Below are 27,611 nucleotides of genomic sequence, written 5' to 3'. Positions count from 1 at the left end.
CGCTGCCGCAAGAAACGAGGAGAGAAAGGTACGGCGCTCTGCTCACACCCATCATGCTTGTGTGCTGATGAGTCAATCACGTGCTTGTGCTCCGACCGCAGACGAGACAGAGTACGAGTACAGCGGCAGTGAGGAAGAGGAGGAGGAGGCGCAGGAGCAGGAGGGAGAGCCCAGGTAATGTGCATGGCCATTATTATAATCCATATACTGTATATCACCGTTTGATCGAGTGAGCCTGTGGCACATGTTTCTCTGGTCAACAGTATGCAGTTAGAGGTCAGGTCCGGTCATGTTTATTTGGTGCTTCAAACATGAGAGGCATAGTGTGGCCTCAGAGAGTTCATTAACATCAACATAAAGCCCCTGAAATGGGGAATAAACAGGGAGCCAACAGTGTCCAGATAAACATCACACCTGTGCCGCAGCATGCTAGGCAACCTCTCCCCTCATATACTCCAGAGTCACAAGGACATCACGGGTCAGGAGGAGAGACCTGATGCTGAAGAAGCATTTATTTGTTATTTGCACAGTTACACTGGGGAACTGGCCATTGAAATGCTCATAACGAGGCTCAGACTTACAGTAATATTTAAAGGACTGTAAACAAGTATAGTATGCATGGTCAAATGATGTGCTATTTCGTACTGTAGGCAGGACAAACAAATACAATAAAGACAAATAAGGGGCAGTAAACAAATAAATGAGAGTCCAGAGTAAGAGGATAATAAATACAGAAAGTAAAAAGAGAATTGAAAGTAGTGTGTAGACATGAGTGTGAATAGTCAAGTAGAAGTCGCAGCGTCCAAAGTGTTCATTATTACATGCTGCAGAGCTAGATGGCTGTTAAGAAGACTAATGGCTTGAAGATGGAAGCTGTTCCTCAGCCTGGTTGAACATTGGTGTCTGCTGGACAGCATTGAATCAGACAGATGGTGAGCAGTGTGAGTGAGGGTTGCCTTTCTCAAGCAGCGTAAATGTCCTGTAAGGCCAGGTGTTTATGACCAGAGATGAGCTCTGCTGTTCTCAGCACTCCCTGAAGAGACCTGCCTTCAGAAGAAGAGCAGATGCCATACCATTCAGTGAAGCAGCAGGTCAGAATGCTTTCTATAGTGCAGCGGTAGAAGTTTGAGGAGATGCCAAACCTCTTCAGTCTCCGCAGGAAGCAGAGATGCTGACGGGCTGTTCTCACTATGGTCTCTGAGTGTGGGCCTTAGGAAAAGTCCTTAGAGACGTGTACTTGTAGCTCCTGACTCTCTACTTCCTCCCTATCATTGTGAATGGGGATGTGACCAACTCTCTGTGACTTCCTGTAGTCCACAATCATCTCCTTGGCCTTGCTGACATTTAGAGAGAGATTACTGTCAGCACACCATTTTGAGTGTGCACTGAGCATTCAGGAACAACTGCAGAATTTTTAAGACCAAGATTTAATGGCTTAAAATTGTACAAATGTTTTTACTTGTTTATAAGTAATGCTGGAATTAAGTGTCTACTTAAATGTTCTAAAACTGCAAATGCTGTGTTCATAATGATTGTTATTGTTACCTGCGGATTAATGCTGAAGCATTGCTTGATTTAGAGCAGGGATAGGCAACTCCAGTCCTGGAGGGCCACTATCCTGCAGAGTTTAGCTCCAACCCTAATTAAACAGACCTGAACAAGGCAATCAGTGTGTAATGATAAAAGACTTCCTAGTCATCGGGAAGAAGGAGGCGGGAACCGGCGGACAATCAAATGAAACTTTAATAATTCAAATAAACACAAAACAGCGCACCAGCCCCTCACGGACGACTGATGCGCACAAAATAAAAACCAAAACACAACTAAAAGCCCAGGCCTGGTCCTCTCTCCTCCTTCACTGTCGTCGCTCCAGTTTTATATCCTTCCATCTCCTCCTTGGGCCTCGAGCCCGGCGGGTCGAACAGGTGTAGCTCATCTCCAATCACTCCACCGGCCTCGCTCCCATGTCCCTCGGCCCCGCCCCACTCGTCACATACCCCCATCGCGCCTCACAGGCCGGGGGGTACTCCCGAGACTGCGCTCTACCAAACCCCCCCCCCCCCCCCCCTCCCCTCCCTCCGGGTGGGACCGCTCACGGGGACCTGCGGGAACCTGGGGATAGGACAGATGAGGCGAGAGAAAAGGAGATGGAAGGAGGAGCGACAGAGACAAGACAGGGGAGAGAGAAAAAAAAAATAAATAAATCCGGTTCCCAGACGCACCGCTGCTCGGCCCTCCACCAGCTGGGTGATCTCCTCCGCGGTGCCTGGCGGTGGCACTGGACGGCCCTCGGCGGACGGCACGACACTCCTCCGCCGCCCGGTGGACGGCGACGGCTCCTCCGGTTTTGGGCAGCCGGCAGGAGTCCACCGTTCCCTGCTCCTCCCTGTTCCGGCGGATGGCAGCAGGCTCCGGCCACCTGGCGAACGGCGCAGACTCCTCCGCTCCCTCACGGACGGCAGCCCCCCTCCCTATCGTGGGCGGCCGGTAGCAAGCTCGCCCGTCCCCGGCAACTCGCTCCAGCCCACCGCCTCGAGCGTCCATGGCGGCACACTCCTCGCCAGCTCGATGGAACCGCAGATTCACCACAGCGGCGAGGGACCTTCAGCAGCGCGTCCCTCCTTCTCCCGGGCTTCGTTACCACTGTAATGATACAAGACTTCCTAGTCATCGGGAAGAAGGAGGCGGGAACCGGCGGACAATCAAATGAAACTTTAATAATTCAAATAAACACAAAACAGCGCACCAGCCCCTCACGGACGACTGATGCGCACAAAATAAAAACCAAAACACAACTAAAAGCCCAGGCCTGGTCCTCTCTCCTCCTTCACTGTCGTCGCTCCAGTTTTATATCCTTCCATCTCCTCCGTGGGCCTCGAGACCGGCGGGTCGAACAGGTGTAGCTCATCTCCAATCACTCCACCGGCCTCGCTCCCATGTCCCTCGGCCCCGCCCCACTCGTCACACAGTGTTTTCGGGATTACTAGATAGATACAGGCAGGTGAGTTTTTATGAGGGTTGGAGCTAAACTCTGCAGGACAGTGGCCCTCCAGGACTGGAGTTGCCTATCCCTGATTTAGAGGCTCCATCTATCGGCTGTGTGCAGCTCTCCTGGACTCACTGTATTCTTATGTTTATACACATCAAAATAATTGCTGAAATAAATTAGTGAAGGAATGCCATTGTTAATTATAATTAACATCAGTATATGATAGCTTTGCTCAAAGTGTTAAATAACTAGATTTCCCTATCTGAATTGAGTAATTACAGAAAGGGAGGGGGGGGGGTAACATGCCTGACTCATCTCCATCAGTGAAGAGTCCTAGGATGGTTGTACCATCAGCAGATTTGAAGATAGTATTGGAGTCATGCTCAGCAGAGCAGTCACAGGTAAACTGGGAGAACAAGAGAGGGCCAAGTACAGATCCCTGTGGGGCACCAGTGTGGAGTGTGAGTGAGGAGGATGTGAATCTGCCAGTTCTGACCACCTGGAGTCTGCCGGTCAGCAGGTCCAGGACCCAGTTACTGCCAGATCACCGTCAGGCTAAAATGATCTAGTTAATAATGTATTTAAGTGTGCATAGCCCATAGAGTCTGAAGAGACAGGGTTGCCAGACATCGCAAGGAAAAACAGCAAACTAAAATGAGTGCAAAATAAATATAAAAAGTACAAATGCTGTATTTTGAATATAAGACCAAAATATTGTGAGCAAAAACTGCCAAGTCTAACTCTAGGTTTATCAACAATTACCCCATCGAGTTCGGTCAGAAATTTTGGTGTAAACTCTGATGACCAGCTGACTTTCAAAGACCACATTGCAAAGACTTGATCGTGGAGGTTTGCATTGCACAACATCAGAAAAATCAGGACCTTTCTAACGGAGCATGCTGCACAACTTCTTGTCCAGGCCCTTGTCATTTCTAGGCTGGACTACTGCAATGCTCTTCTGGCTGGACTTCTATCAAGCACAATCAAACCTCTACAAATGACTCAGAATGTAGTGGCACGACTGGTTTTCGACGAGCCCATGTTACTCCGCTTTTTATCTGCTTGCACTGGCTGCAGCTCTCATCAAGTTGAAGTCTCTGATGCTCAGGCTCCTACTTCACTCACTCGTACCAGTCTGACAAGATTACACTGCTGCTCCGCTCTCATAGAGGCTTCTGTGAGGAGATGCTGTAGCTTTGAAAAGCCTGGAAAACACTTACCTCAGAATTGTCACCGAATAAAATCTTGAATTCACATCGTTTTCTTGTTATTATGTTCAGCTCTAAGGTTTTTCATTGATTATAAGTTGCCTTTTGTAAGTCCCAGATACCTGGTTTCATTCTCTGGGACTTATTTGGCTGTTTGGGTGTATTTGTTTTTGTTTGTGTCTGTTGAACCGTATGTAACTGTGTGTGTGTGTGTGTGTGTGTGTGTGTGTGTGTGTGTGTGTGTGTGTGTGTGTGTGTGACAGCTCCATCGTGAACGTGCCGGGCGAGTCGACTCTGCGGCGAGACTTCATCCGTCTGCAGCAGGAGAATAAGGAGCGCTCGGAGGCTCTGAGACGCCAGCAGCTCCTCCAGGAGCAGCAGCTCCGCGAGCAGGAGGAGTACAAGCGGCAGCTGCTGGCCGAGCGACAGAAGCGCATCGAGCAGCAGAAGGAGCAGAGGAGGCGTCTGGAGGAGGTGTGCAATCATTAGAGACTCGTCAGGAGTCTGCAGATGTACGACCAGAGCTGAGATAGGGAACAACTTTGTTGACCGTTTAGACCAGGGTTCCTCAAATCTTGTCCTGGAGGTCCAATGCACTGCAGAGTTTAGCTCCAACCCTGATCAAACTCCTCTACCTGTGATTTTCTAATGATCCTGAAGACGTGTTTGATTAGGGTTAGAGCTAAACTCTGCAGGAGAGTGGATCTCGTGGGCCAGATTTGAGGATCCCTGGTGTTGAGTGAAACGCAGTGCCAGACTTCACTGCTGATCCGTGCACGTCTCCAGTTTGTAACAGCACTGAATGCGTCTGATCCTCCACCAACACACTGTGAATATGCCAGAGTCAAGGATAGGTTAGTCAGATCTCCGTTTGGCCCTTAAAATCCAAAAATAATCTGGAAGAACGCAGGTCACAGGATCATAAACTCGCAAGCCACATTAAATACCTCTGCCAAATTTGAAGTTTTGAAAGCAAAATCAGTCACTTCTTTGACATGTCCTTCTTTTGTTTGTTCAAAACTAGAAGAACAGTATGAAGTCTATCAGGAACTGTATTGACCCTTCTGTCTTTTATTTTAAATCGGGAAACACTGAATTAAAATGAAGGAAATTGTGCGTTTATCTTGTGTCGTGCAGCAACAGAGACGAGAGCGAGAGATGAGGAGGCAGCAGGAGCGAGAGCAGAGGAGGAGAGAGCAGGAGGAGAAGAGACGTCTGGAGGAGATTGAGAGGAGGCGCAAAGAGGAGGAGGAGCGCCGAAGAGCTGAGGAGAAGAGGAGGGCTGACCGCGAGCAGGTGATTGTGACGTGACGTGACTGTCCTTCAGCAGACCAGGGGAAGTCCAGTCGAATCAGCTTTTAGTCAAAGCCTGAATAAGGGATGGATTTAGGGCTCAGTCTGCGCTCATATGTAAAAACAGGGTGTACAGGTGGAAAAGTTCATGTATTTCAGTAATTCAACTCAAATTTTCAAACTCGTGTATTAAATAAATTCAGTTGTACACAGGCTGAAGTAGTTTAAGTCTTTGGTTCTTTTAATTGTGATGATTTTGGCTCACATTTAACAAAAACCCAACAATTCACTCTCAACAAATTAGAATACTTCATAAGACCAATAAAAAAGAAAAAAACATTTTTAGTGAATTGTTGACCTTCTGGAAAGTATGTTCATGGACTGTACATGTACTCAGTACTTGATAGGGGCTCCTTTTGCTTTAATTACTGCCTCAATTCGGCGTGGCATGGAGGTGATCTGTTTGTGGCACTGCTGAGGTGGTCTGGAAGCCCAGGTTTCTGTGACAGTGGCCCAGAGGTGGGTAGGAACGAGTTACATTTACTTCGTTACATTTACTTGAGTAATTTTTTGGGGTAATGAATACTTTTCGGAGTATATTTAAAGATGGGTACTTTATACTCTTACTTGACTAAATTTTTGGGGAAAAATCTGTACTTTTACTTCTTTACTGTGGGCGACGCTCCTCTCGTTACTTTATCTTAATGCAATAAATGTTATAAATGCTTCAGTTTATTCCAAACGCGCCGTCTACTTTTCTCTGGGCAATGAGCGATGCCCATTCGTGAATGATTCATTCTTTTGAGTCAATTCTGTTCAAAGGCTTGATCAAACCAATTGGCAAACGAGTGAATTGGTTCATGAATCAGTTTGAATGAGTCGTTCAGTTCCCTGCCGCACGCGCTGAGCGTCTGAAGCGGTTCACTCAGAGTTGTAACGTTTAAGAACAGAAAGAGCGTTGAAAACGTGGCTGGAACTGCACTGAATTGAAATCTGCAAAGGTTATTATTTGCTAGCGATGGAGATCCTTATTAGATGAACACCGCGTGTGCTGTCTACTGTTTAACAGGTAATAACTTGGGCTACACTCGATTACAGTACACGATACCACTGTGGCATTAGTTTGTTGTACGTGTGTGGCTTATAACAGAGGGGAGTCAAGTTGAATGCAGCTTCCAAAAGACAAAAAAATAGCCGATTAAGATTTTATTAATTTTAATACAATCACTCCGGTGCGAGTACGTTCAGCGAGTCATATTATCAGCTGCTAAATTCAGATCTTGTGATTGCTTGCTGGCGCTAGCCAGAGATAGATGCGTTTATACAGCGCTGCGCATTATAACGAATCACACATGATTCTGTTGAGCTGATTAAAGCATTGGCCAATCAGAGGCGTTCAGATGAGTCATCGCTGAAATGCCGGTGCTTCCTTCACTCGCTCACTGACTGAATACCTCTTTCTGGCGAATTCTCTCGTCAGAAACAACAAAGTGCAGATGTGTGTACGAATCTTTAATTAAGATATTGATTTCACAGTGTTAACAGTTTCAGTGATTTTAATGGGAGTTTCTGAGAGTGATTGAAATCTAGACTGTCAGTGAAAATGATCTTTAATAATGTAAATGTTATTTGCTCTCTTTCTGAACAATGAAAGATTAGTTGCAATATTTATATCACATTAACTTTCAGTGTTAAATTCACATTTAATATAAAGTCAGTCGTATTAAAAATATGTTATGGCATGACACCTATATCTGTTACTTAAGTAAACAGACAGGGTTTTATAATAAATTACATAAATTGGAGTAAAGGCTGATGAAATATATACATTTATACACACACACATACATTACATACATTTTATCTATATATCTAAATAAAAATAGGCTCAGTGTATATGACCAAAAGTAACTAGTAACTAACTACTTGAGTAGATTTTTTATCCGATACTCTTTTACTCTTACTCAAGTAACTATTCAAGACTAGTACTTTTACTTTTACTTGAGTAAATATTTCTAGAAGTACTTTTACTTTTACTTGAGTACAGTTTTTGGGTACTCTACCCACCTCTGCAGTGGCCTTCAGCTCATCTGCATTGTTTGGTCTCTTGTTTCTCATCTTCCTCTTGACAATAGCCCATAGATTCTCTCTGGGGTTCAGGTCTGGTGAGTTTGCTGGCCAGTCAAGCACACCAACACCATGATCATTTAACTAACTTTTGGTGCTTTTGTCAGTGTGGGCAGGTGCCAAATCCTGCTGGAAAATGAAATCAGCATCTTCAAAAAGCTGGTCAGCAGAAGGAAGCATGAAGTGCTCCAAGATTTCTTGGTAAATGGGTGCAGTGACTTCAAAAAACACAATGGACCAACACCAGCAGATGACATTTCACCCCAAATCATCACAGACTGTGGAAACTTAACACTGGACTTCAAGCAACTTGGGCTATGAGCTTCTCCAGCCTTCCTCCAGACTCTAGGACCTTGGTTTCCAAATGAAATACAAAACTTGCTCTCATCTGAAAAGAGGACTTTGGATCACTGGGCAACAGTCCAGTTCTTCTTCTCATTAGCCTCCTTAGATTGTCTTCTGGACAAATGTCAGATCAGCAGTCTTCCTCATGATTGTGTAGCCTAGTGAACCAAACTGAGAGACTGTTTTGAAGTCTCAGGAAACCTTTGCAGGTGTTTTGAGTTGATTAGCTGATTAGCATGTCACCATATTCTAATTTGTTGAGCCAAAATCATCACAATTAAAAGAACCAACAACTTAAACTACTTCAGTCTGTGTGCATTGAATTTATTTAATACACAAGTTTCACAATTTGAGATGAATTACTGAAATAAATGAACTTTTCCACAACATTCTAATTTATTGAGATACAGCTGTACAGTGGCATGTGTGATAGATGCAAATGATAGATACTTGTGTGACCACATGACACATTTACAGCTCTGATTTCCCCCACTGTCCATTAGCCTGAGCCCTGGTGTGTGTCCAGCGGTTCACCTGTGTGTGTGTGTGTGTGTGTGTGTGTGTGTGGCAGGAGTACATCCGCCGGCAGCTGGAGGAGGAGCAGAGGCACCTGGAGATCCTGCAGCAGCAGCTGCTTCATGAGCAGGCCATGCTACTGGTGAGAGACACACACACACACACACACACACACACACACACACACACACACACACACACACACACACACACACAGAGCTGCTTCATAAAGCATCATCATATTGAATTTCATACCAGTTAGACTTTTAACCTCCATTCTTGATGCTGAGGATCATTTTAACACTTGATTATGTAACATGATGCAGGTGAAGTGAAATATGGACTGGACGAGGCATGAGAGAAACCATCTGTTTGACAGCACAAGCATCGCTACCCTGGTTATTAGCGACCGCGTGTTGCTCATGTCTGCTTGTCACTGTAGAACTAGATTAATAAATCAAATCATATTGGCTTTGAATAGTTTAAAGCAGGATTCTGCGTTTGAGATGATGGATGTCATGGATGTCTGCAGCTGTTCACAACAACAATCAATACTGTTGAGAATACATGAAAGTATTGAAGAAACACATTTACTGGCCATTTTCTAGCATTATTTAATAGAGAACTTATTATGCACTTCTATGAACATTACTGTAAAATATAACCGATTTTCTGAACAGTAAAACAGCTTTTATTAAAGGGAAAGTTCGGCCAACAATGAAAATGTGCTATTCATTTACTCTGAGACGCAGCTGACTGTTTTCTTCAGTTGAAGAGTAAGAATAGTTTTTTTAGCTGAATCCGTGCTCCATTGTGATTAATTTAATATAATATAATGCTTATCGATCATATCTGAAAGACTGGCGCTCTTTATTAAAAACACTGAGCAAAACATCCTGTAGCTGCGGTTAAAATAGCTGAATTCTAATTACCAATGTGTCTCTTTGGCTTGTTTGTGCATTAATACATTCAGTGCATCACATTTGCCAAATGAACATCCCCTGGTGTCTCTCTACAGCATAACCTTATCTGAAACCGTTTTGTTTCCAGATGTTTAAAGCTGCACCATGTAGGGTTTCTCTGCTGGAGATGAACAGATGTGAAACATGAAGCGAGTACATCATGCATCATCTTTCAGATCATGAGAGCGTGAGAGCTGTGAGGGTGTGCGAGCTGCTGATGATGTGTGTGTGTGTGTGTGTGTGTGTGCAGGTGGACGACCGTCACCGGAGGAACGTGCAGGGCTCTCCTCAGGCCGCCGTCATGCAGAAGCAGCCTCCCCCCGTGCCGCCGCGCTCAGAGCCCTCCAACGGCAGCAGCAGCGTGTCCGAGCCCAGCCACCGGCCCGCCGACCCGCAGGTACCCAGCGTCACTGCAGCTGTGCGTGTGTGTGTGTGTGTGTGAGAGTCCTGTAGGTCCTGATGTGCTGTGACGGCTGTGTTTGGCAGGATCTGACGGCCCTCGCTAAAGAGCTGCGTGCCGTGGAGGACGTGCGGCCGCAGCACAAAGCCACCGACTACTCGTCCTCCAGCGATGACTCCGGGACCACTGATGATGAAGACGACGAGGAGGTGGATCAGGACCTGGGAGAGGAGTCGACGTCCGGCCCGGAGGACTCCCGCGGAGGGTAGGCATCGGTTCAGTGATGTGTGTCATTCTTCAGAGAACCGGGATGCTTGAAAACTATTTACTTTGTTCTCAGTCTATATGCTTTAAGATTTTCTGTGAAACAAGAACCTTTACGATGCTCATAGTGACTGAAGCATCAATGCAGTAGCCCGTGTGCTGTATAACCAGACTTCTGAAAACAAACAAGAGCTTTATAGGTGAATTATTGACTCTTTCACACGTGGCACATCATTGAGTGAAGAGAATGAAGAATGACATCTGAGAGCTCAGCATTTGTGTTACTAGTCTAATATTTTCAGATGCTACCCTGGACACATTCAAGATGTAAGGTAAAGAAAAATACAGGTAGAAAGAGATCGCAAAGACACATGCATGATGTGTGAGTGCAGTAAACCTTCAGAAACCACATGTTAGCGTGTGTAATGAGCCTCAGAGCATCTAGACACCAGATCCTTCTCTGATTGACAGCTCGTCCAGACTCAGTAATGGCGAGACGGTAGCAGCGAAGACGATGGTTGTCCAAGACGACGACGCCTCCTCTACGCCGTGCAAAGACAGCACGCTGGTCATGCGACAGGTGCCCCACACACACACACACACACACACACACACCTCCTGCTGAACCACTACATTGGTGCAGTTTATAATATGTGTCTGTACCTGCCATACACATACACTGAAGGTGCACTCTGGCACAGTGATTACATCTATTGAGCCCAAATCCACTCGTAACCCAACCTCAGAACTACAGCCATACATTCCACAACGCACTTACCAAAGGAATTGTGTAGATAAAGACACCTAATATAAGATAGGAATGGTGCTGTGATTACTGATCGTGGTATGGATGGATCCGGCTTGAATTCCTCCTGCTCACGACTCAAAACAATTGGGCAGCTTTGGCTGATTTTGTTGTTTGTTATCTCATCTCATCTCATTTATCAGCAGAACTATAATGTAGTGCCACAGTGTTCACAATAATAATATTAATATTTTAATATTTCTATTATTTTTTTCATTTTGTTTGGCCATTGTTTTTGTTCTTGTCTTACAGATTTTCTTAATAGTCCTTGTTTTCTGTGAATTATGAATCATCTGAATAATTATTTCTGTCAAGATCATATTCGAATGTTATTCTTTATTATAAAATAAATATATAATATTATATGTATATATATATATATACAGTATATATATATATATATATATATATATATACAGTACAGACCAAAAGTTTGGACACACCTTCTCATTCAAAGAGTTTTCTTTATTTTCATGACTATGAAAATTGTAGATTCACACTGAAGGCATCGAAACTATGAATTAACACATGTGGAATTATATATGGAATTATATACATAACAAAAAAGTGTGAAACAACTGAAAATATGTCATATTGTAGGTTCTTCAAAGTAGCCACCTTTTGCTTTGATTACTGCTTTGCACACTCTTGGCGTTCTCTTGATGAGCTTCAAGAGGTGCTCACCTGAAATGGTCTTCCAACAGTCTTGAAGGAGTTCCCCGAGAGATGCTTAGCACTTTTTGGCCCTTTTGCCTTCAGTCTGCGGTCCAGCTCACCCCTAAACCATCTCGACTGGGTTCAGGTCCGGTGACTGTGGAGGCCAGGTCATCTGGAGCAGCACCCCATCACTCTCCTTCTTGCTCAAATAGCCCTTGATGCCTTCAGTGTGACTCTACAATTTCCATAGTCATGAAAATAAAGAAAACTCTTTGAATGAGAAGGTGTGTCCAAACTTTTGGTCTGTACTGTATGTATATATATATATATATATATATATATATATATATATATATATATATATATATACACACAGTGTCCTACGTAAGTATTGGAACAGTAATGACAAAATTGTTCTGTTTGCTGTGGAGTCAGTAAATATGATTAAAAGATGAATATCAGACAAAACTACAGAATGTCACATTTTATTATTGGGTGATTCAACAAAAAGATGTTTAACTAGCTAAGAAGATCAGCACTTTTAGAGATTCATCTCTCTATCTGATGTGAACAGAAGAATTGGAACAGTTTTCTCACAGGTCTTTCTAAGTGTTCAGCTGTGTCCTGTTGCATTCATTCTTCTGATATTAAAAGCAGGGAATGTGTTTTATCAGTCCATATGTTTATATCCATTGCTTCTGTATTCTAAGTCTTGCATTCGATGATGACACACACAAACCAGGATGAAGACGAGGAAGCCAACCCTGAAAGAAAAGCAAAAAATTTGGATGCTAAAAGAAAAGAGGGAGTCAATTAAAACAATAGGAAAAACAAAGGGCATGGAGAAACCAAGAGTTTGAAAACTACCGGCAACATTAGCAACCAACGACAACCTGATCGGCTGAGAAAAACAACAGTAGTTGATGACAGACAAAATCATAAATGAGCCCTACATGTCTGTAAAATCACCAACAACCTCCAGAAAGCTGGGGTGATGTTCTGTCAATCTACAGTCTGCAGGAGAATGAGACACAGAATTACAGAAGCTACACAGCAAGACACAAAACTCTGATCAGCACCAAACATAGAAAGGCAAGATTCTTCACAAATGTGAGTCAGTATAGTTATGGAACTGAGTTGATGGACCCATGAGACAAAGATGAACCTTTATGTGTGATTGGAAAAAGCAAAAGTGTGGAGAAAAAAAGGGAACTGCAAATGATCCTAAACATACAAGCTCATCTGTAAAGCTTGGTGGAGGTGGTGTCATGGCATGGGCATGCACGGCTGTCTCTAGAACAGGACCTCTTCATTTTAATGATCACTTCATGTATGATGGCAGGAGCAGAATTAATTTTGAATTTTTTAAAATTTTATATTGGATCAGGACACAGACCCAAAACACCCTGCCAGTTCAGTCAAGGACTTTATAAGGCCAAGAAATTAAAAATAAAGAAAATAAAGTCTTAGACTGCCCAAACCAGTCTCCAGATTTAAATCCAATTGAACATTTATTTCAGCAGCTGAAGAGGAGACTAAAGACAGAAACTCCCCACAACAAGCAACAGTTGGAATTGGCTGCATTAAAGGCTGGAGAAAAGCATTTCAAAGCAGAAAACCAAGAGTCTGGTGATGTCTATGTGTTTCAGACTCACTGCTCTGATTACATGCAAGGGATCTGCAACTAAATATTAGCTTTTAATCTGCCTTAAATTCAACTGTTCTAATACTTATGCTCACATCAAATAGTGGGATGAACTCTAAAAGTGCTGTCCTTTTTATTTGGTAAAACATGTATGTGTCGAAAGACCTAATAATAAAGTGTGACAGTCTGTAGTTTTGTCGCATATGTGACCAATCAAGGAAAGTAGGGACACAAATTATAATAATTGCAAGTTTACACCAGCAAAGGAAAACAGCGTTGACTTAAAGCATTGCACAGGCATGGACCCAGACATTTACCTTTCTCAGTTCCAGAGATCAGGGCCTGTGACAGTGTTGGGTTCAGGCTGGAAAGACGCTCCTAGTCCCAGTCCTGTAGAGATTGGGCAGAGGAACTGCATTAGGGGTCAAAATCCCCTGCTGCCCGACCTGCTCCTGCAGAGTCAGCGCTCTACCCCCTCTTCCTCCTTTCCCAGCAGCCCTGCCCTGTCCCCCCTCAGTCCCTCGGACAGAGTCCCGTGCTTAGCAGAGGTACGTCTGTTGTGAGCTTCAGTGACGGCCTCAGCCACTGGCTCCAGTGCAGTAGAAGTGCAGTGTAGTGTTTCTCTTGTGTTCTGATGGTGGGAGGTTTTAGCTTTCTGTTAATGATTCTACCTTTTTATGCTACTAATTCTTGTGGCAAACTTCTAACTTATTCTAAATGATTAACCAGTATCATTAACTAGTAAATGACACTTAACTGATGAGCCAGTCAAATGTGATAATACATGCTCAAGCATTTTCCAACAATCTTTACTGGCTGAAATGAGACTCATGTGACTGATGCAAATGTCTGGTAATGGTTTTTATTTGATCATCTCAATAAAATGTATTATAATTATAAATAATAATTTCTAATAAAAGCAAAAATAAATAAATAAATAATATATATAATAAGAAATATATAATAATGTTAAGTTGGTAGATTGTATGGCCAATTAACACAGAAGCAGTAGAATTTGCCAGTTTCAAGTGGTTATGACCTGACTTTTTGTATCATTCAGGTTCCTTGAGGTTCACTCATGTAAGTTTTTTGTTGGCCTATATGTGTAAAAACTGATTTTCTTACATCAGATAAAATAGGCAAGGCAAGTTTATTTATATAGCACATTTCGTACACAATGGTAATTCAAAGTGCTTTACATAAAAGAAAGTAAAATAATAATGAACAAGAATAAAACAAGCAATTTTAAAACTTTTAAAATGATTAAAAATACAGTTGAAACAGAACAGAAAAACTATTGATGTGTCGGGACGAAGTAAAGTGGACGTTGAGGCATCGTGATGAGGTAAAGTGATTGTTGAGGTGGCATGGGGAGGTAAAGAGAATGTTGAGGTGTAGTGATGAGTTAAAGAGAATGTTAAGGCATAGTGATGAGGTAAAGCGGATGTTGAGGCGTTGTGATGAGGTAAAGTGATTGTTGAGGCGTCATGATGAGGTAAAGCGGATGTTGAGGCGTTGTGATGAGGTAAAGAGAACGTTGCGGTGTAGTGATGAGGTAAAGTGATTGTTGAGGTGTCGTGATGAGGTAAAGTGATTGTTGAGGCGTCATGATGAGGTAAAGCGAATGTTGAGGCATCGTGACGAGGTAAAGGGGACGTTGAGGTGTCGTGAAGAGGTAAGTGTTTGTTGAGGCATCGTGATGAGGTAAAAGGGACGTTGAAGTGTCCTGAAGAGGTAAAGTAATTGTTGAGGTGTTGTGATGAGGTAAATTGATTATTGAGGCATCGTGATGAGGTAAAGAGAACGTTGCTGTGTAGTGATGAGATAAAGTGATTGTTGAGGTGTCTTGATGAGGTAAAGAGAACGTTGCTGTGTAGTGATGAGATAAAGTGATTGTTGAGGTGTCTTGATGAGGTAAAGTGATTGTTGAGGTGTCGTGATGAGGTAAAGTGATTGTTGAGGTGTCGTGATGAGGTAAAGTGATTGTTGAGGTGTCGTGATGAGGTAAAGTGATTGTTGAGGCGTTGTGATGAGGTAAAGCGAATGTTGAGGAGTGACAAGGTAAAGAGAATGTTCAGGCGTCGTGATGAGGTAAAGGGGATGTTGAGGTGTCTTGAAGAGGTAAAGTAATTGTTGAGGCGTCGTAATGAGGTAATGAGAATGTTAATGGGTAGTGATGAGGTAAAGTGATTGTTGAGGCGTCATGATGAGGTAAAGCGGATGTTGAGGCGTTGTGATGAGGTAAAGAGAACGTTGCGGTGTAGTGATGAGGTAAAGTGATTGTTGAGGTGTCGTGATGAGGTAAAGTGATTGTTGAGGCGTCATGATGAGGTAAAGCGAATGTTGAGGCATCGTGACGAGGTAAAGGGGACGTTGAGGTGTCGTGAAGAGGTAAGTGTTTGTTGAGGCATCGTGATGAGGTAAAAGGGACGTTGAAGTGTCCTGAAGAGGTAAAGTAATTGTTGAGGTGTTGTGATGAGGTAAATTGATTATTGAGGCATCGTGATGAGGTAAAGAGAACGTTGCTGTGTAGTGATGAGATAAAGTGATTGTTGAGGTGTCTTGATGAGGTAAAGAGAACGTTGCTGTGTAGTGATGAGATAAAGTGATTGTTGAGGTGTCTTGATGAGGTAAAGTGATTGTTGAGGTGTCGTGATGAGGTAAAGTGATTGTTGAGGTGTCGTGATGAGGTAAAGTGATTGTTGAGGTGTCGTGATGAGGTAAAGTGATTGTTGAGGCGTTGTGATGAGGTAAAGCGAATGTTGAGGAGTGACAAGGTAAAGAGAATGTTCAGGCGTCGTGATGAGGTAAAGGGGATGTTGAGGTGTCTTGAGGAGGTAAAGTAATTGTTGAGGCGTCGTAATGAGGTAATGAGAATGTTAAGGGGTAGTGATGAGGTAAAGTGATTGTTGAGGTGGCATGATGAGGTAAAGAGAACGTTGAAGTGTAGTGATGAGGTAGAGAATGTTAAGGCGGCATGATGAGGTAAAGAGATTGTTGAGGCGGCATGATGAGGTAAAGAGAACGTTGAAGTGTAGTGATGAGGTAGAGAATGTTAAGGCGGCATGATGAGGTAAAGAGATTGTTGAGGCGGCATGATGAGGTAAAGAGAACGTTGAAGTGTAGTGATGAGGTAGAGAATGTTAAGGTGTAGTGATGAGGTAAAGAGATTGTTGAGGCGGCATGATGAGGTAAAGAGAACGTTGAAGTGTAGTGATGAGGTAGAGAATGTTAAGGCGTAGTGATGAGGTAAAGAGATTGTTGAGGCGGCATGATGAGGTAAAGAGATTGTTGAGGCGGCATGATGAGGTAAAGAGAACGTTGAAGTGTAGTGATGAGGTAGAGAATGTTAAGGTGTAGTGATGAGGTAAAGAGATTGTTGAGGCGGCATGATGAGGTAAAGAGATTGTTGAGGCGGCATGATGAGGTAAAGAGAACGTTGAAGTGTAGTGATGAGGTAGAGAATGTTAAGGTGTAGTGATGAGGTAAAGAGATTGTTGAGGCGGCATGATGAGGTAAAGAGAACGTTGAAGTGTAGTGATGAGGTAGAGAATGTTAAGGCGTAGTGATGAGGTAAAGAGATTGTTGAGGCGGCATGATGAGGTAAAGAGATTGTTGAGGCGGCATGATGAGGTAAAGAGAACGTTGAAGTGTAGTGATGAGGTAGAGAATGTTAAGATGTAGTGATGAGGTAAAGAGATTGTTGAGGCGGCATGATGAGGTAAAGAGATTGTTGAGGCGGCATGATGAGGTAAAGAGAACGTTGAAGTGTAGTGATGAGGTAGAGAATGTTAAGATGTAGTGATGAGGTAAAGAGATTGTTGAGGCGGCATGATGAGGTAAAGAGAACGTTGAAGTGTAGTGATGAGGTAGAGAATGTTAAGGCGTAGTGATGAGGTAAAGAGATTGTTGAGGCGGCATGATGAGGTAAAGAGAACGTTGAAGTGTAGTGATGAGGTTAATTGATTGTTGAGGCGTTGTGATGAGGTAAAGAGAACATTGAGGTGTAGTGATGAGGTAAAGTGATTGTTGAGGTGTCATGATGAGGTAAAGAGAATGTTGAGGCGTCGTGATGAGGTAAATAAATTATGAGGCGTGATGAGGTAAAGAGAATGTTGAGGCGTCATGATGTGATAAAGTGATTGTTGAAGCGTTGTGATGAGGTAAAGGAGACATTGAAGTGTCTTGAAGAGGTAAAGTAATTGTTGAGGCGTCGTGATGTGGTAATGAGAATGTTAAGCGTAGTGATGAGGTAAAGTGAAAGTTGAGACGGCATGATGAGATAAAGCAATTGTTGAGGCATGATGAGGTAAAGAGAACGTTGAGGCATCGTGATGAGGTAAAGTGGATGATGAGATGTCTTGATGAGGTAAAGCGATTGTTGAGGCGTTGTGATGAGATAAAGGGGACATTGAGGTTTCGAGATGAAGTAAATGTGACGTCGAGGCATCATGTTGAGGTAAAGTAATTGTTGAGGTTTTGTGATGAGGTAAAGCGAGTGCTGAGGTGTTGTGATGAGGTAAAAGGGGTATTGAGTCATCGTGATGAGGTGAAGTTGGTGTTGAGGTGTCATGATGAGGTAAAAGGGGAATTGAGTAATTGTGATGAGGTAAAGAGGAGGTTGAGGCATTGTGACAATGTAAAGTGGCCATTGTGATGAGGTAAAGCAGACGTTGAGGCATCATGGTGAGTTAAAGGGGTGTTGAGGTTTTATGATGAGGAAGTGTTACAATAGCGGCAGTCAGATGCAAAGATCTACCACCGTGTGAGCCCAGAATGTGGAGTAAACAGGTTATATTAAGTGTGGGATTAGTGTGATACAAAGCCAGTTGATGGTTGAAAATACATGTTCTGAAGACAAGTACACAGTACTCATTATCATTACATGGATTCATGGTACAAGATTTCGACCATTTATGATGATTAATTTGAAAATTGTAGATTGGAGAGTTGCATGTTTCTGACAGGATGATATTTGAGGTGACATTAGCTGTTTGAATAGTTAGTTACAGATAACACCATTGTTAAAAAGTCAAAGCTGGAAACTTAATTCACCGTTTTGAAAGATGCCACATGCTTCATGCAGATCCAGTAAGTTTTTTTTTTTTTTTCAGAAATTGAGGTCAGTAAAAAAACATAAGTAAAATGTATTTATCTAAAAACTGCTAATTACATTAAATAGACCTACTTTTCTTGTATTTTTGTCCCCCTTTTTTCTCTCTCTCTTTCTTGCAGATCATTTATGTATTAATATGACAGTAAAATAAAATGAATAAAACCATCAGCACTGAGGAACATAGCTGGATATTTATTTATTTATGTTAATAAAATGCACTAAGTGGGATGCTTGTTCGTATTATTGATTTAAAAAAAACTATTGGCCAATTATTTGGTTACTGGGCAGATTTTTCCTATTTTAATATCATAATTGTATTATTTATTTATCATTATTATTTATTAACACATTTTTCTCATGTGACCCCATCTGTATAGGTTGCAAGAGATTGAAAAACAGTGATAGCACTCTTTATCTTAATTAATGATTTTCATTTTTTCTTTTCTGTTTTGAAAACCAAAGTTAAAACAACATTTCAGTATATGAGGGAGGTGTATGCACTTGAGTTTCTCTACATGACTCATGAGAAGGAGCTCTTTCTTTGCACAGCTGTCTCTGAATACAGCAGATAATCCAAATGTAATTTAGCTGAGCCTCAGCAACCAAGAAAAGACTAATGCATTTCTCAGGGTTTCTCCTTCAGCCTGCTTGCATCCACCATTTCCTGCACTTTTGTTCTTTCTTCGAATTGTAATCATCATTGTTTTCATCAGTCAATTCATCTTTTTTTCCCACCAACCACCATCAAGTCATTCAGCATGTTTTGTAATCTTTGTGTTTAGCTGTAGCTTTTAGACTGTCAGTCTTAAGCTTTTTATAAGCATTATTACAATGAATAAACTAGGGAATGCTTACATTTTCAGTGTTATTCTGCTCTTTAACTTTGTGTTGTACTGTTTGTTTAGGTATTTTCTCATTCTTTGCTCATGTTCTCACAGACTCCCACCGTGCCGAAACACAAGTCTTCCTCGTCTTTCACACCCTTCATTGACCCCCGTCTCCTCCAGGTTTCTCCATCCACCGGCAGTGCACTCAATAATGCTGGTAAGTGTTCCCTGTGTGGCCAGCAGAGGACCGTCTCATTGCTGGAGCATCATGGTCCACTGGAAACACACCATCATAAGAGCCTAACCTAACCTAACCTCTGGTTTTTCAGCTTTTGAAGAACACGACAAACAAGTTGAAGATATTTTTTGTGGTAATCAACATTATGACACAAATGCTGTCGATTGAACCCAAAATAACATGACAGAGATTAATGATAATCAGGACAAGATTATCCTGTCCATCATTTGATCTTTTTGTTAGATCTCGGAGCTGCAAGATCTCAAGTGACGCACATCTTTATTAGTGAATGTAACAAAACATATCAAAAGAAAAAATGCTGAAGGAAATGGAGTTTTTAGGAAATCTGTTAGAACAGATTTGAACTTAAAGCGCTATAGGATGTTGAGCTCCTGGAGCAGCAAAGGGTTCTAAAACATGCAGAAGGGGCCCTGGAGTAGGGTCAGAACGTCCTTAATCTGGAACATGCAGATGAAAGCAGTTCTGAATAGATTTGGATAGGTCTCTGATCTGTCTGTTTCACCCGCCGCTGCTGCATCTGGAGATTCCTAAGGAATATTTGTGCTGGTCACAGGCCAAACCTTAGGACTGAGTGAAGAGTTCTTCTTCTTCCCCTCCGAGGTGTCTGCCTGTTGTCCTTGCATCTTTATCTGATTGCGTTGTTAGTCCACCGAGATCCAATCAAAGTGATGCAAACCTGTGTCCACTGCTGTGGTGAGAGAGGATCCTGGAATGCCCTAGTGTAGGTGTTACTCAACGGGGGTGTTCAGATACCATCGGGGGGCACTGAGAGGCCATTTGGTAAAGGCAAGTTCACACCAAAGATGTATAGGCTGAAACTTCCAAAAGAAAATGATCTGCCACGTCCTAACACCATCTCACTGGATGCATCAAAGTGAATTTTTCATATCTATGTGTCCAGTAAGCTTGGTAGTGCAAATGCGCAGAGAGCGTCAGAAACAGAAGGTGGCATCTGTTTACTGTGGTCAAGGAGTCACTGATTATAATGGGTCATGTGACGTGCCGTTCTCATCTGGTGTAGTAGTGTTAGCTGCTAGTATAGACGGTGTATCATGTCCAGCTGCTGAACCTCTCATCCAAACAACAGATAGCGTTCAGACACCATAAACCATTATATGCTTTTTTTTCTTGGTCTTGTGTGGAAAAATCAACATGAAGGCTTTAAGAATGATTGTCTTGTGGTTGTTTTGAATGCCAGATTTCTATTTGTTTTTAAGAGTTTATTTAACACTCATAAATATAATATATATATATATATTTTATTATTATTTTTTTTACAAATATAATCATTTATATTATTATTTTTTTCCTCCTTGGAAAAACTAATAATATTTTAAGTCCAGTCAAAACAAATGTCATTTAGTTACATGTTTTTAACATTATATAGTAGTTAATGTAATATACACCACCATTCAAAAGGAGATCAGTAAGATTTTTTTAATGGTATGATAGAAACCTTTTCTGCACAGCTGCATTTATTTGATCAAAAATACCATAAAAAATAGTATCACATAATTTCACTATATTATTGTCCAGCAATTGTAAAAGTCTCTATATAAATAAATGTGGCCTGATTTGATTATTTCCTCAGCTTACAGTAATGACGCTCGACTGCAGGAGGCTCTGCGGCTGGACGCGTCCCGTAAGGGATCGGTGGTCAACGTCAATCCTGTCAACACACGGCCACAGAACGACACTCCAGAGATCCGCAAGTACAAGAAGAGGTTCAATTCAGAGATCCTGTGTGCTGCTCTCTGGGGTGAGTCATGTTAAAAAACAGTGCCTGAGCCTGATTTACAGCGATATTGTTGACTTGATTGCAAATAAATGCACAGACACTATTTAAACTGAACATTTAACTATCATTTTGTATTATTGACACACTGTTTTCCTAATGAATGTTGTTCAGTAACGTTGACACAATGTATTTTGTTTAAAGAGCTACATAAATAAAGGTGACTTGACTTGACCCAAAAGATAGAATCGACCACCGGAGTCTTACTGTAAGGGCAGGAACAAAAAATCAAAGGAACCAAGGCTCTGTGAAATTGATATGCCAGTGCACTTTTGAGCATTTATTTGTCAGATGTGCAAAGCATTATTTTGATGAGTTCACTAGTTATCTAAGAGCTGACCCTGATTCTCAAACCTGAAGTAGTGAAGTGAAACTCCAGTAGGATTTGCTCTTAGCAGTGAAAGAAGTGTGGTTCAGTCTTCAATTACAGCAGCTATGAGTCCAGTACTACAGAAACATATGATGACTCTACAGACTGCTTCATCTCAAATCACAGAAAAAACTTTCAGTTTTATTTCCAGGTATGTTTACACATATGAGAAATTTCTCATAGTGACAGAAGCTTGCACGGCAAAGACAAACTTCTCAACATCCAGTCAAGTCCTTGTGTATTTAAAAAAAAAAAAAAAAAAAAACCTGCATGAAACTTTTTTGGGTTTCAGAAAAGTAGCCTATGAACAATGTCATGTGAATTAATACTCAGCATGATTGAAGACCCACATCAGTAATGAGTAATGAGATCAGCGAGTCATCTTGTGGTGGTTTCTGGATGCTTGTGTGCTTTGTGGTCACTGAATCACCACTGGCCATCAAACATCAGCAGTGTGACTTAGGTTTCAGTGATTTTGTACATGTCAGTGTGATTGGGACGTCAGAGGTTTGTCGTGTTGACCTGTCTTTGTCATATTGTCAGGTGTGAATCTGTTGGTTGGGACAGAGAGCGGCCTCATGCTGCTGGATCGCAGCGGTCAGGGGAAAGTCTACCCGCTCATAAGCCGCAGACGCTTCCAGCAGATGGATGTTTTGGAGGGACTCAATGTGCTTGTGACTATATCAGGTAACGAGACGCATGATCTCTGCATAGTGAACAGCACAGAAGGCAGGAAGGTTGTTTCTGTGTGTTCGTGTAACAGCAGGCATATTTCAATTTCGCTCTTGTGTAACATCCTCTCGTGTTATTCGGTTCTCTCAAATACAAGCACGATGTAGTTCCTTTATTTTCCTGTTTCTGTCTGTCTCTGTGGTCAAGTCTCAGACATGACATGCGTGATGTGGAAACGGTGATCAGTTTAAAACTGAGAAATTGTGCAAATGCTGTTTGAATATTGCGCTAACACATGCTGTAGTTTATCTTTTTTCAGACATGGTGAAATATTCCATTACATACACAGATGCTTTTGAAACAGCTGTGGGATTTAAGAAACTTTCATTACACTCTTCAGATCCAAATCAGTCTCACAAGATGGTAAACGGGGGAATTTTTTTGTTATATACTGATCCTGTCAACCCTTCTGACAAAGGGCATCCCAGGAACCACACTTCAGTGGTTTGAGTCTTACCTATCAGATAGGTCCTTCAAAGTATCTTGGAGAGGTGATGTCTCACAACATCTAACTACTGGGGTGCCTCAGGGCTCAGTTCTTGGACCACTTCTCTTCTCTGTCTACATGGCATCATTAGGTTCTGTTATTCAGAAACATGGCTTTTCATAACACTGCTATGCTGATGACACTCAACTCTACTTCTCATTCCATCCTGATGATCTGACGGTAGCTATTCGCATCTCAGCTTGTCTAACAGACATTTCTTCCTGGATGATGGACCATCACCTTCAACTCAACCTTACCAAGACAGAACTGCTTGTGATTCCAGCAAACCCATCGTTCCATCACAATTTCACCATCAAGTTAGGCACATCAACCATAACTCCTTCAAAAACAGCTAGAAGCCTTGGAGTGACTTGATTGACATTCCCTCCTGGTGGAATGACCTCCCCAACTCAATCCCAGCAGCTGAGTCCTTACCCATCTTCAAGAATCGGCTAAAAACACATCTCTTCCATCTTTATTTGACCCTCTAACTTTAACACTCATTATTCTAATTATATTCTTACTACTTGTTTTCTTTAATAAAAAAAGAGAGATAGCCTCTGACACTAGCATTCCCTAGTCTTTTTCTATTTCTATTATCTGCTTGTTTTATTTTTATTGATTATAAAAAAAAAAACTTCCTACGTATACTGTTAAGCTAACTGAGACTTCTCACAGCACTTACATATTATTGCCCTTTTATTCTGAATGCTTCTATTGTACTCACTTGTACGTTGCTTTGGATATAAGCGTTTGTTAAATGTAATGTAAATGAAATAGAGTTGATAAGCTATCATTCATCTGACTGTCTAACTCATTAATAATGGCACAGGACAGTTTGAAATGAACTCTAAAACGGCGTTCTCCCAAATACTGAAGCATGAAACTGGCATGGGAACCTTGCAGTGTATCTCTGTGTGCTGCTGTTTGACTCCTTTACACATTTCAATAGCCCTTCAGAGTAATTGAGCTGATACAACATACCTCCATATACAGCCAGCACATTTAGCCCAGCACACAGCATTGATCTGGGTCTTCTGTAAGTTTGGTCTGGACCAAAAGAGCAAGAGAACTGAACTACATTTTATGTATTTTTTTGTAGGGAAGAAGAATAAATTGCGGGTGTACTATCTGTCCTGGCTGAGGAACAAGATCCTCCATAATGACCCTGAGGTGGAGAAGAAGCAGGGCTGGACCACCGTAGGAGATCTAGAGGGATGTGTGCACTACAAAGTTGGTATGTGTTCAAATCTGAATGATTCTGTGCCGCTTTGTTATTTCTGCTCCTTATTCAGGCATTGATCTGATCGTCTGCATTTGTCACACAATACTTGCACTGACGTGTGTGCTTTGTTTTGTCTGTAGTGAAGTATGAGAGGATCAAGTTCTTGGTTCTGGCCCTGAAGAATTCAGTAGAAGTATACGCATGGGCTCCCAAACCGTACCATAAATTCATGGCTTTCAAGGTGAATACACTAGAATGACCGTGAGTGTGAGTCAAGTGTGATGTTCTGATCTGAGCAGGAGTCAGTCTAGACCAGTGTTTCTCAACTGGTTTGACCCTGTGACCCACATTTTCCCATGGTCATCAAGCCATACCGTCCCCCTCTACTTGACCTACACATAAACATAACTTATACTGATGAATAAACAGCCTATTAGATAAGGCTATTAAAAAGCAGTCCCAAACTAGTTTTTGTTAATACGATTATATTAGTATGAGACACCACAGTCATTGAACATATACAAAATAACATGAGGTGAAAATAACACAGCATTTTGGGTTATGGAAACATCAGTTACCATGGTTAATAATAAAAATGATACATGGAAACTCCTCCTGAATAGAATGAATATCATACCCACATGCAAATCTTTCCCAGCTAACACACGCAGTACCAGTTATATGGTTCATTGGTGCTTTACTTTTATTTCACACGTTGCATGCTCATGGTTTCTTTTGCGCTTTAGTGAAATGACATACAGTGCGCACTACGAGCACAGTATAAGCAATACATTTTTTAAGCAATTTAAACAATTTGTTCTATGCGTTAGAAGAAGTGTAAGTGTTTATATGTGTTTATATGTGTATGTGAACATTGTTCTGCTGGAAATTTTGTGTGAGAACATAAGTGTGCAACTTCTACACACAGTTGCTAGTGAATGTTAGCATGCTTTATTTTTAATTTGATAAAAATGGTTCATCTAGGTATTTTCATCTTTCAGCTATGAAATCATCTACATTGGCAGTGTGACGTTATTGTCCATGAGATTTTATTCTGTGAGACCAGCACTCTTGGTTTCAGTGTTGGTTTAGGTGACCATCGATGACCAGCAGCTGGTTTCTAGAGTAAGAGAGCGGTGGACTCAGGGTTTGTGTTACACAAACTGTGTTTCTCTCACCGCACCTCCACTCACAAGCTTTCACTCGGGCACTGAAGCTTTACATGAACATTTATCAATGATTGCAAAAACTAAGAACAATAACTATGAAGTTTTTAGCCTCCCAAAAACAACACTGAGGGACAATATCGCTGGAATCGCTTTCAAATCTATAAATAACAACACTGACAGCCAATCAGAGTCCAGCTGACTTTCAAGAGCTTGAGCGTTTAAAGTGGCAGATGACAAAACTAATAAAGAGAACATTATCATGTGCTGGCCTGGATGCTAATGTAGTTATCGTTCTTGGTGTGAATAGGCCTTATAATGGAGATGTGCTGCTATTTTTTATGATTTTGAAGATTTTCACAATGAAAGAATGACAAATCTTTGTGTGGTAGTCGTTCGGTGATCTGGTGCACAAGCCGCTGCTGGTTGACCTCACAGTTGAAGAAGGCCAAAGGTTAAAGGTCATCTATGGGTCCTTCTCTGGCTTTCATGCTGTGGATGTGGACTCAGGAGCCGTCTATGACATTTATCTGCCAACTCACGTATGTACTGATGGTGAAAAGCATCTGAATTTGTCCAGCTGTGTTTTCCTGACTCTTCATCATCCTCTTTCTTCATTGTTTCAGATTCAGACCAGTATTCAGTCACATGCCATCATCATCCTGCCAAACACCGATGGCATTGAGCTGCTGGTGTGTTATGAAGACGAGGGCGTGTATGTCAACACCTACGGCCGCATCACCAAAGACGTGGTGCTCCAGTGGGGAGAGATGCCCACCTCTGTGGGTGTGTGAATGAAGCCTCCTCTGCTATTCAATCATCACCTGAGTGTTTTACTAGTCAATAATTGTCAGTATAGAGCTACACCGTACAAGTATAGGTGACAAACTGCATTATTGAATATGTATCACACCAGCCGCTCTAAAGTCAAAGTCACCTTTATTTATATAGCGCTTTAAACAAAATACATTGCGTCAAAGCAACTGAACAACATTCATTAGGAAAACAGTGTCAATAATGCAAAAATGATAGTTAAAGGCAGTTCATCATTGGATTCAGTTATGTCATCTCTGTTCAGTTAAATAGTGTCAAGTCAACGATATCGCTGTAGATGAAGTGTCCCCAACTAAGCAAGCCAGAGGCCACAGCGGCAAGGAACCGAAACTCCATCGGTGACAGAATGGAGAAAAAAACCTTGGGAGAAACCAGGCTCAGTTGGGGGGCCAGTTCTCCTCTGACCAGACGAAACCAGTAGTTCAATTCCAGACTGCAGCAAAGTCAGATTGTGCAGAAGAATCATCTGTTTCCTGTGGTCTTGTCCTGGTGCTCCTCTGAGACAAGGTCTTTACAGGGGATCTGTATCTGGGGCTCTAGTTGTCCTGGTCTCCGCTGTCTTTCAGGGATGTAGAGGTCCTTTCTAGGTGCTGATCCAGCATCTGGTCTGGATACGTACTGGATCCGGGTGACTGCAGTGACCCTCTGATCTGGACACAGACTGGATCTGGTGGCCACGGTGACCTCGGAACAAGAGAGAAACAGACTAATATTAGCGTAGATGCCATTCTTCTAATGATGTAGCAAGTGCATCGGGTGTTATGGGAAGTGTTTTCGGTTCCGGTTTACCTAATTAATGCAGCCTAAAAATCCTTTAACGGATTTGGATAATAAAAGCATATTAGTATGTTATGTGTATGCCAGGTTAAAGAGATGGGTCTTTAATCTAGATTTAAACTGCAAGAGTGTGTCTGCCTCCCGAACAATGTTAGGTAGGTTATTCCAGAGTTTGGGCGCCAAATAGGAAAAGGATCTGCCGCCCGCAGTTGATTTTGATATTCTAGGTATTATCAAATTGCCTGAGTTTTGAGAACGTAGCGGACGTAGAGGATTATAATGTAAAAGGAGCTCATTCAAATACTGAGGTGCTAAACCATTCAGGGCTTTATAAGTAATAAGCAATATTTTAAAATCTATGCGATGCTTGATAGGGAGCCAGTGCAGTGTTTACAGGACCGGGCCAGTGCAGTGTTGACAGGACCGGGCTAATATGGTCATACTTCCTGGTTCTAGTAAGAACTCTTGCTGCTGCATTTTGGACTAGCTGTAGTTTGTTTACTAAGCGTGAAGAACAACCACCTAATAAAGCATTACAATAATCTAACCTTGAGGTCATAAATGCATGGATTAACATTTCTGCATTTGACATTGAGAGCATAGGCCGTAATTTAGATATATTTTTGAGATGGAAAAAATGCATTTTTACAAATGCTAGAAACGTGGCTTTCTAAGGAAAGATTGCGATCAAGTAGCACACCTAGGTTCCTAACTGATGACGAAGAATTGACAGAGCAACCATCAAGTCTTAGACAGTGTTCTAGGTTATTACAAGCAGAGTTTTAGGTCCTATAATTAACACCTCTGTTTTT

General features: G+C 42.0%; 1 protein-coding gene and 1 long non-coding RNA gene across 7 annotated transcripts in view; both read left to right on the top strand.

The window, feature by feature from the left end:
* The window catches only part of map4k4 (mitogen-activated protein kinase kinase kinase kinase 4), an 85,364-nt gene that overhangs the window by 50,215 nt on the left and 7,538 nt on the right, over positions 1-27,611 (top strand). The window contains exons 10-25 of one of the 4 annotated variants that reach the window (XM_059561351.1): positions 1-28; positions 102-174; positions 4,461-4,671; positions 5,335-5,493; positions 8,534-8,620; positions 9,691-9,837; positions 9,927-10,105; positions 10,576-10,684; positions 13,538-13,759; positions 19,266-19,371; positions 21,005-21,172; positions 22,122-22,265; positions 23,900-24,034; positions 24,163-24,263; positions 25,581-25,730; positions 25,815-25,974. The exon at positions 1-28 is cut by the window's left edge and continues 148 nt beyond it. In XM_059561351.1, coding sequence (XP_059417334.1) covers positions 1-28; positions 102-174; positions 4,461-4,671; positions 5,335-5,493; positions 8,534-8,620; positions 9,691-9,837; positions 9,927-10,105; positions 10,576-10,684; positions 13,538-13,759; positions 19,266-19,371; positions 21,005-21,172; positions 22,122-22,265; positions 23,900-24,034; positions 24,163-24,263; positions 25,581-25,730; positions 25,815-25,974 — 2,179 coding nt within the window. Of the gene's footprint in view, positions 29-101; positions 175-4,460; positions 4,672-5,334; positions 5,494-8,533; positions 8,621-9,690; positions 9,838-9,926; positions 10,106-10,575; positions 10,685-13,537; positions 13,760-19,265; positions 19,372-21,004; positions 21,173-22,121; positions 22,266-23,899; positions 24,035-24,162; positions 24,264-25,580; positions 25,975-27,611 lie in introns of all 4 variants that reach the window. The other 3 variants (XM_059561350.1, XM_059561353.1, XM_059561352.1) reach the window with 3 other exon arrangements.
* LOC132152604 (uncharacterized) lies at positions 14,615-17,859 on the top strand. 3 transcript variants are annotated; one of them, XR_009436552.1, is made up of 6 exons: positions 14,615-14,886; positions 15,273-15,678; positions 15,859-15,871; positions 16,079-16,108; positions 17,551-17,687; positions 17,718-17,859. It is a non-coding gene; the product is annotated as an uncharacterized LOC132152604 (long non-coding RNA). The 3 variants fall into 3 exon arrangements; XR_009436553.1 differs by having other exon boundaries at positions 14,615-15,337; positions 15,429-15,678; XR_009436551.1 differs by having other exon boundaries at positions 14,625-15,678.

The sequence above is a fragment of the Carassius carassius genome, chromosome 11 (genome assembly GCF_963082965.1).
Source record: "Carassius carassius chromosome 11, fCarCar2.1, whole genome shotgun sequence".
NCBI classification, from domain to species: domain Eukaryota; kingdom Metazoa; phylum Chordata; class Actinopteri; order Cypriniformes; family Cyprinidae; genus Carassius; species Carassius carassius.
The sequence above is the reverse complement of the archived record's forward strand: the minus strand, read 5'-3'. Positions and strand labels throughout refer to the sequence as shown.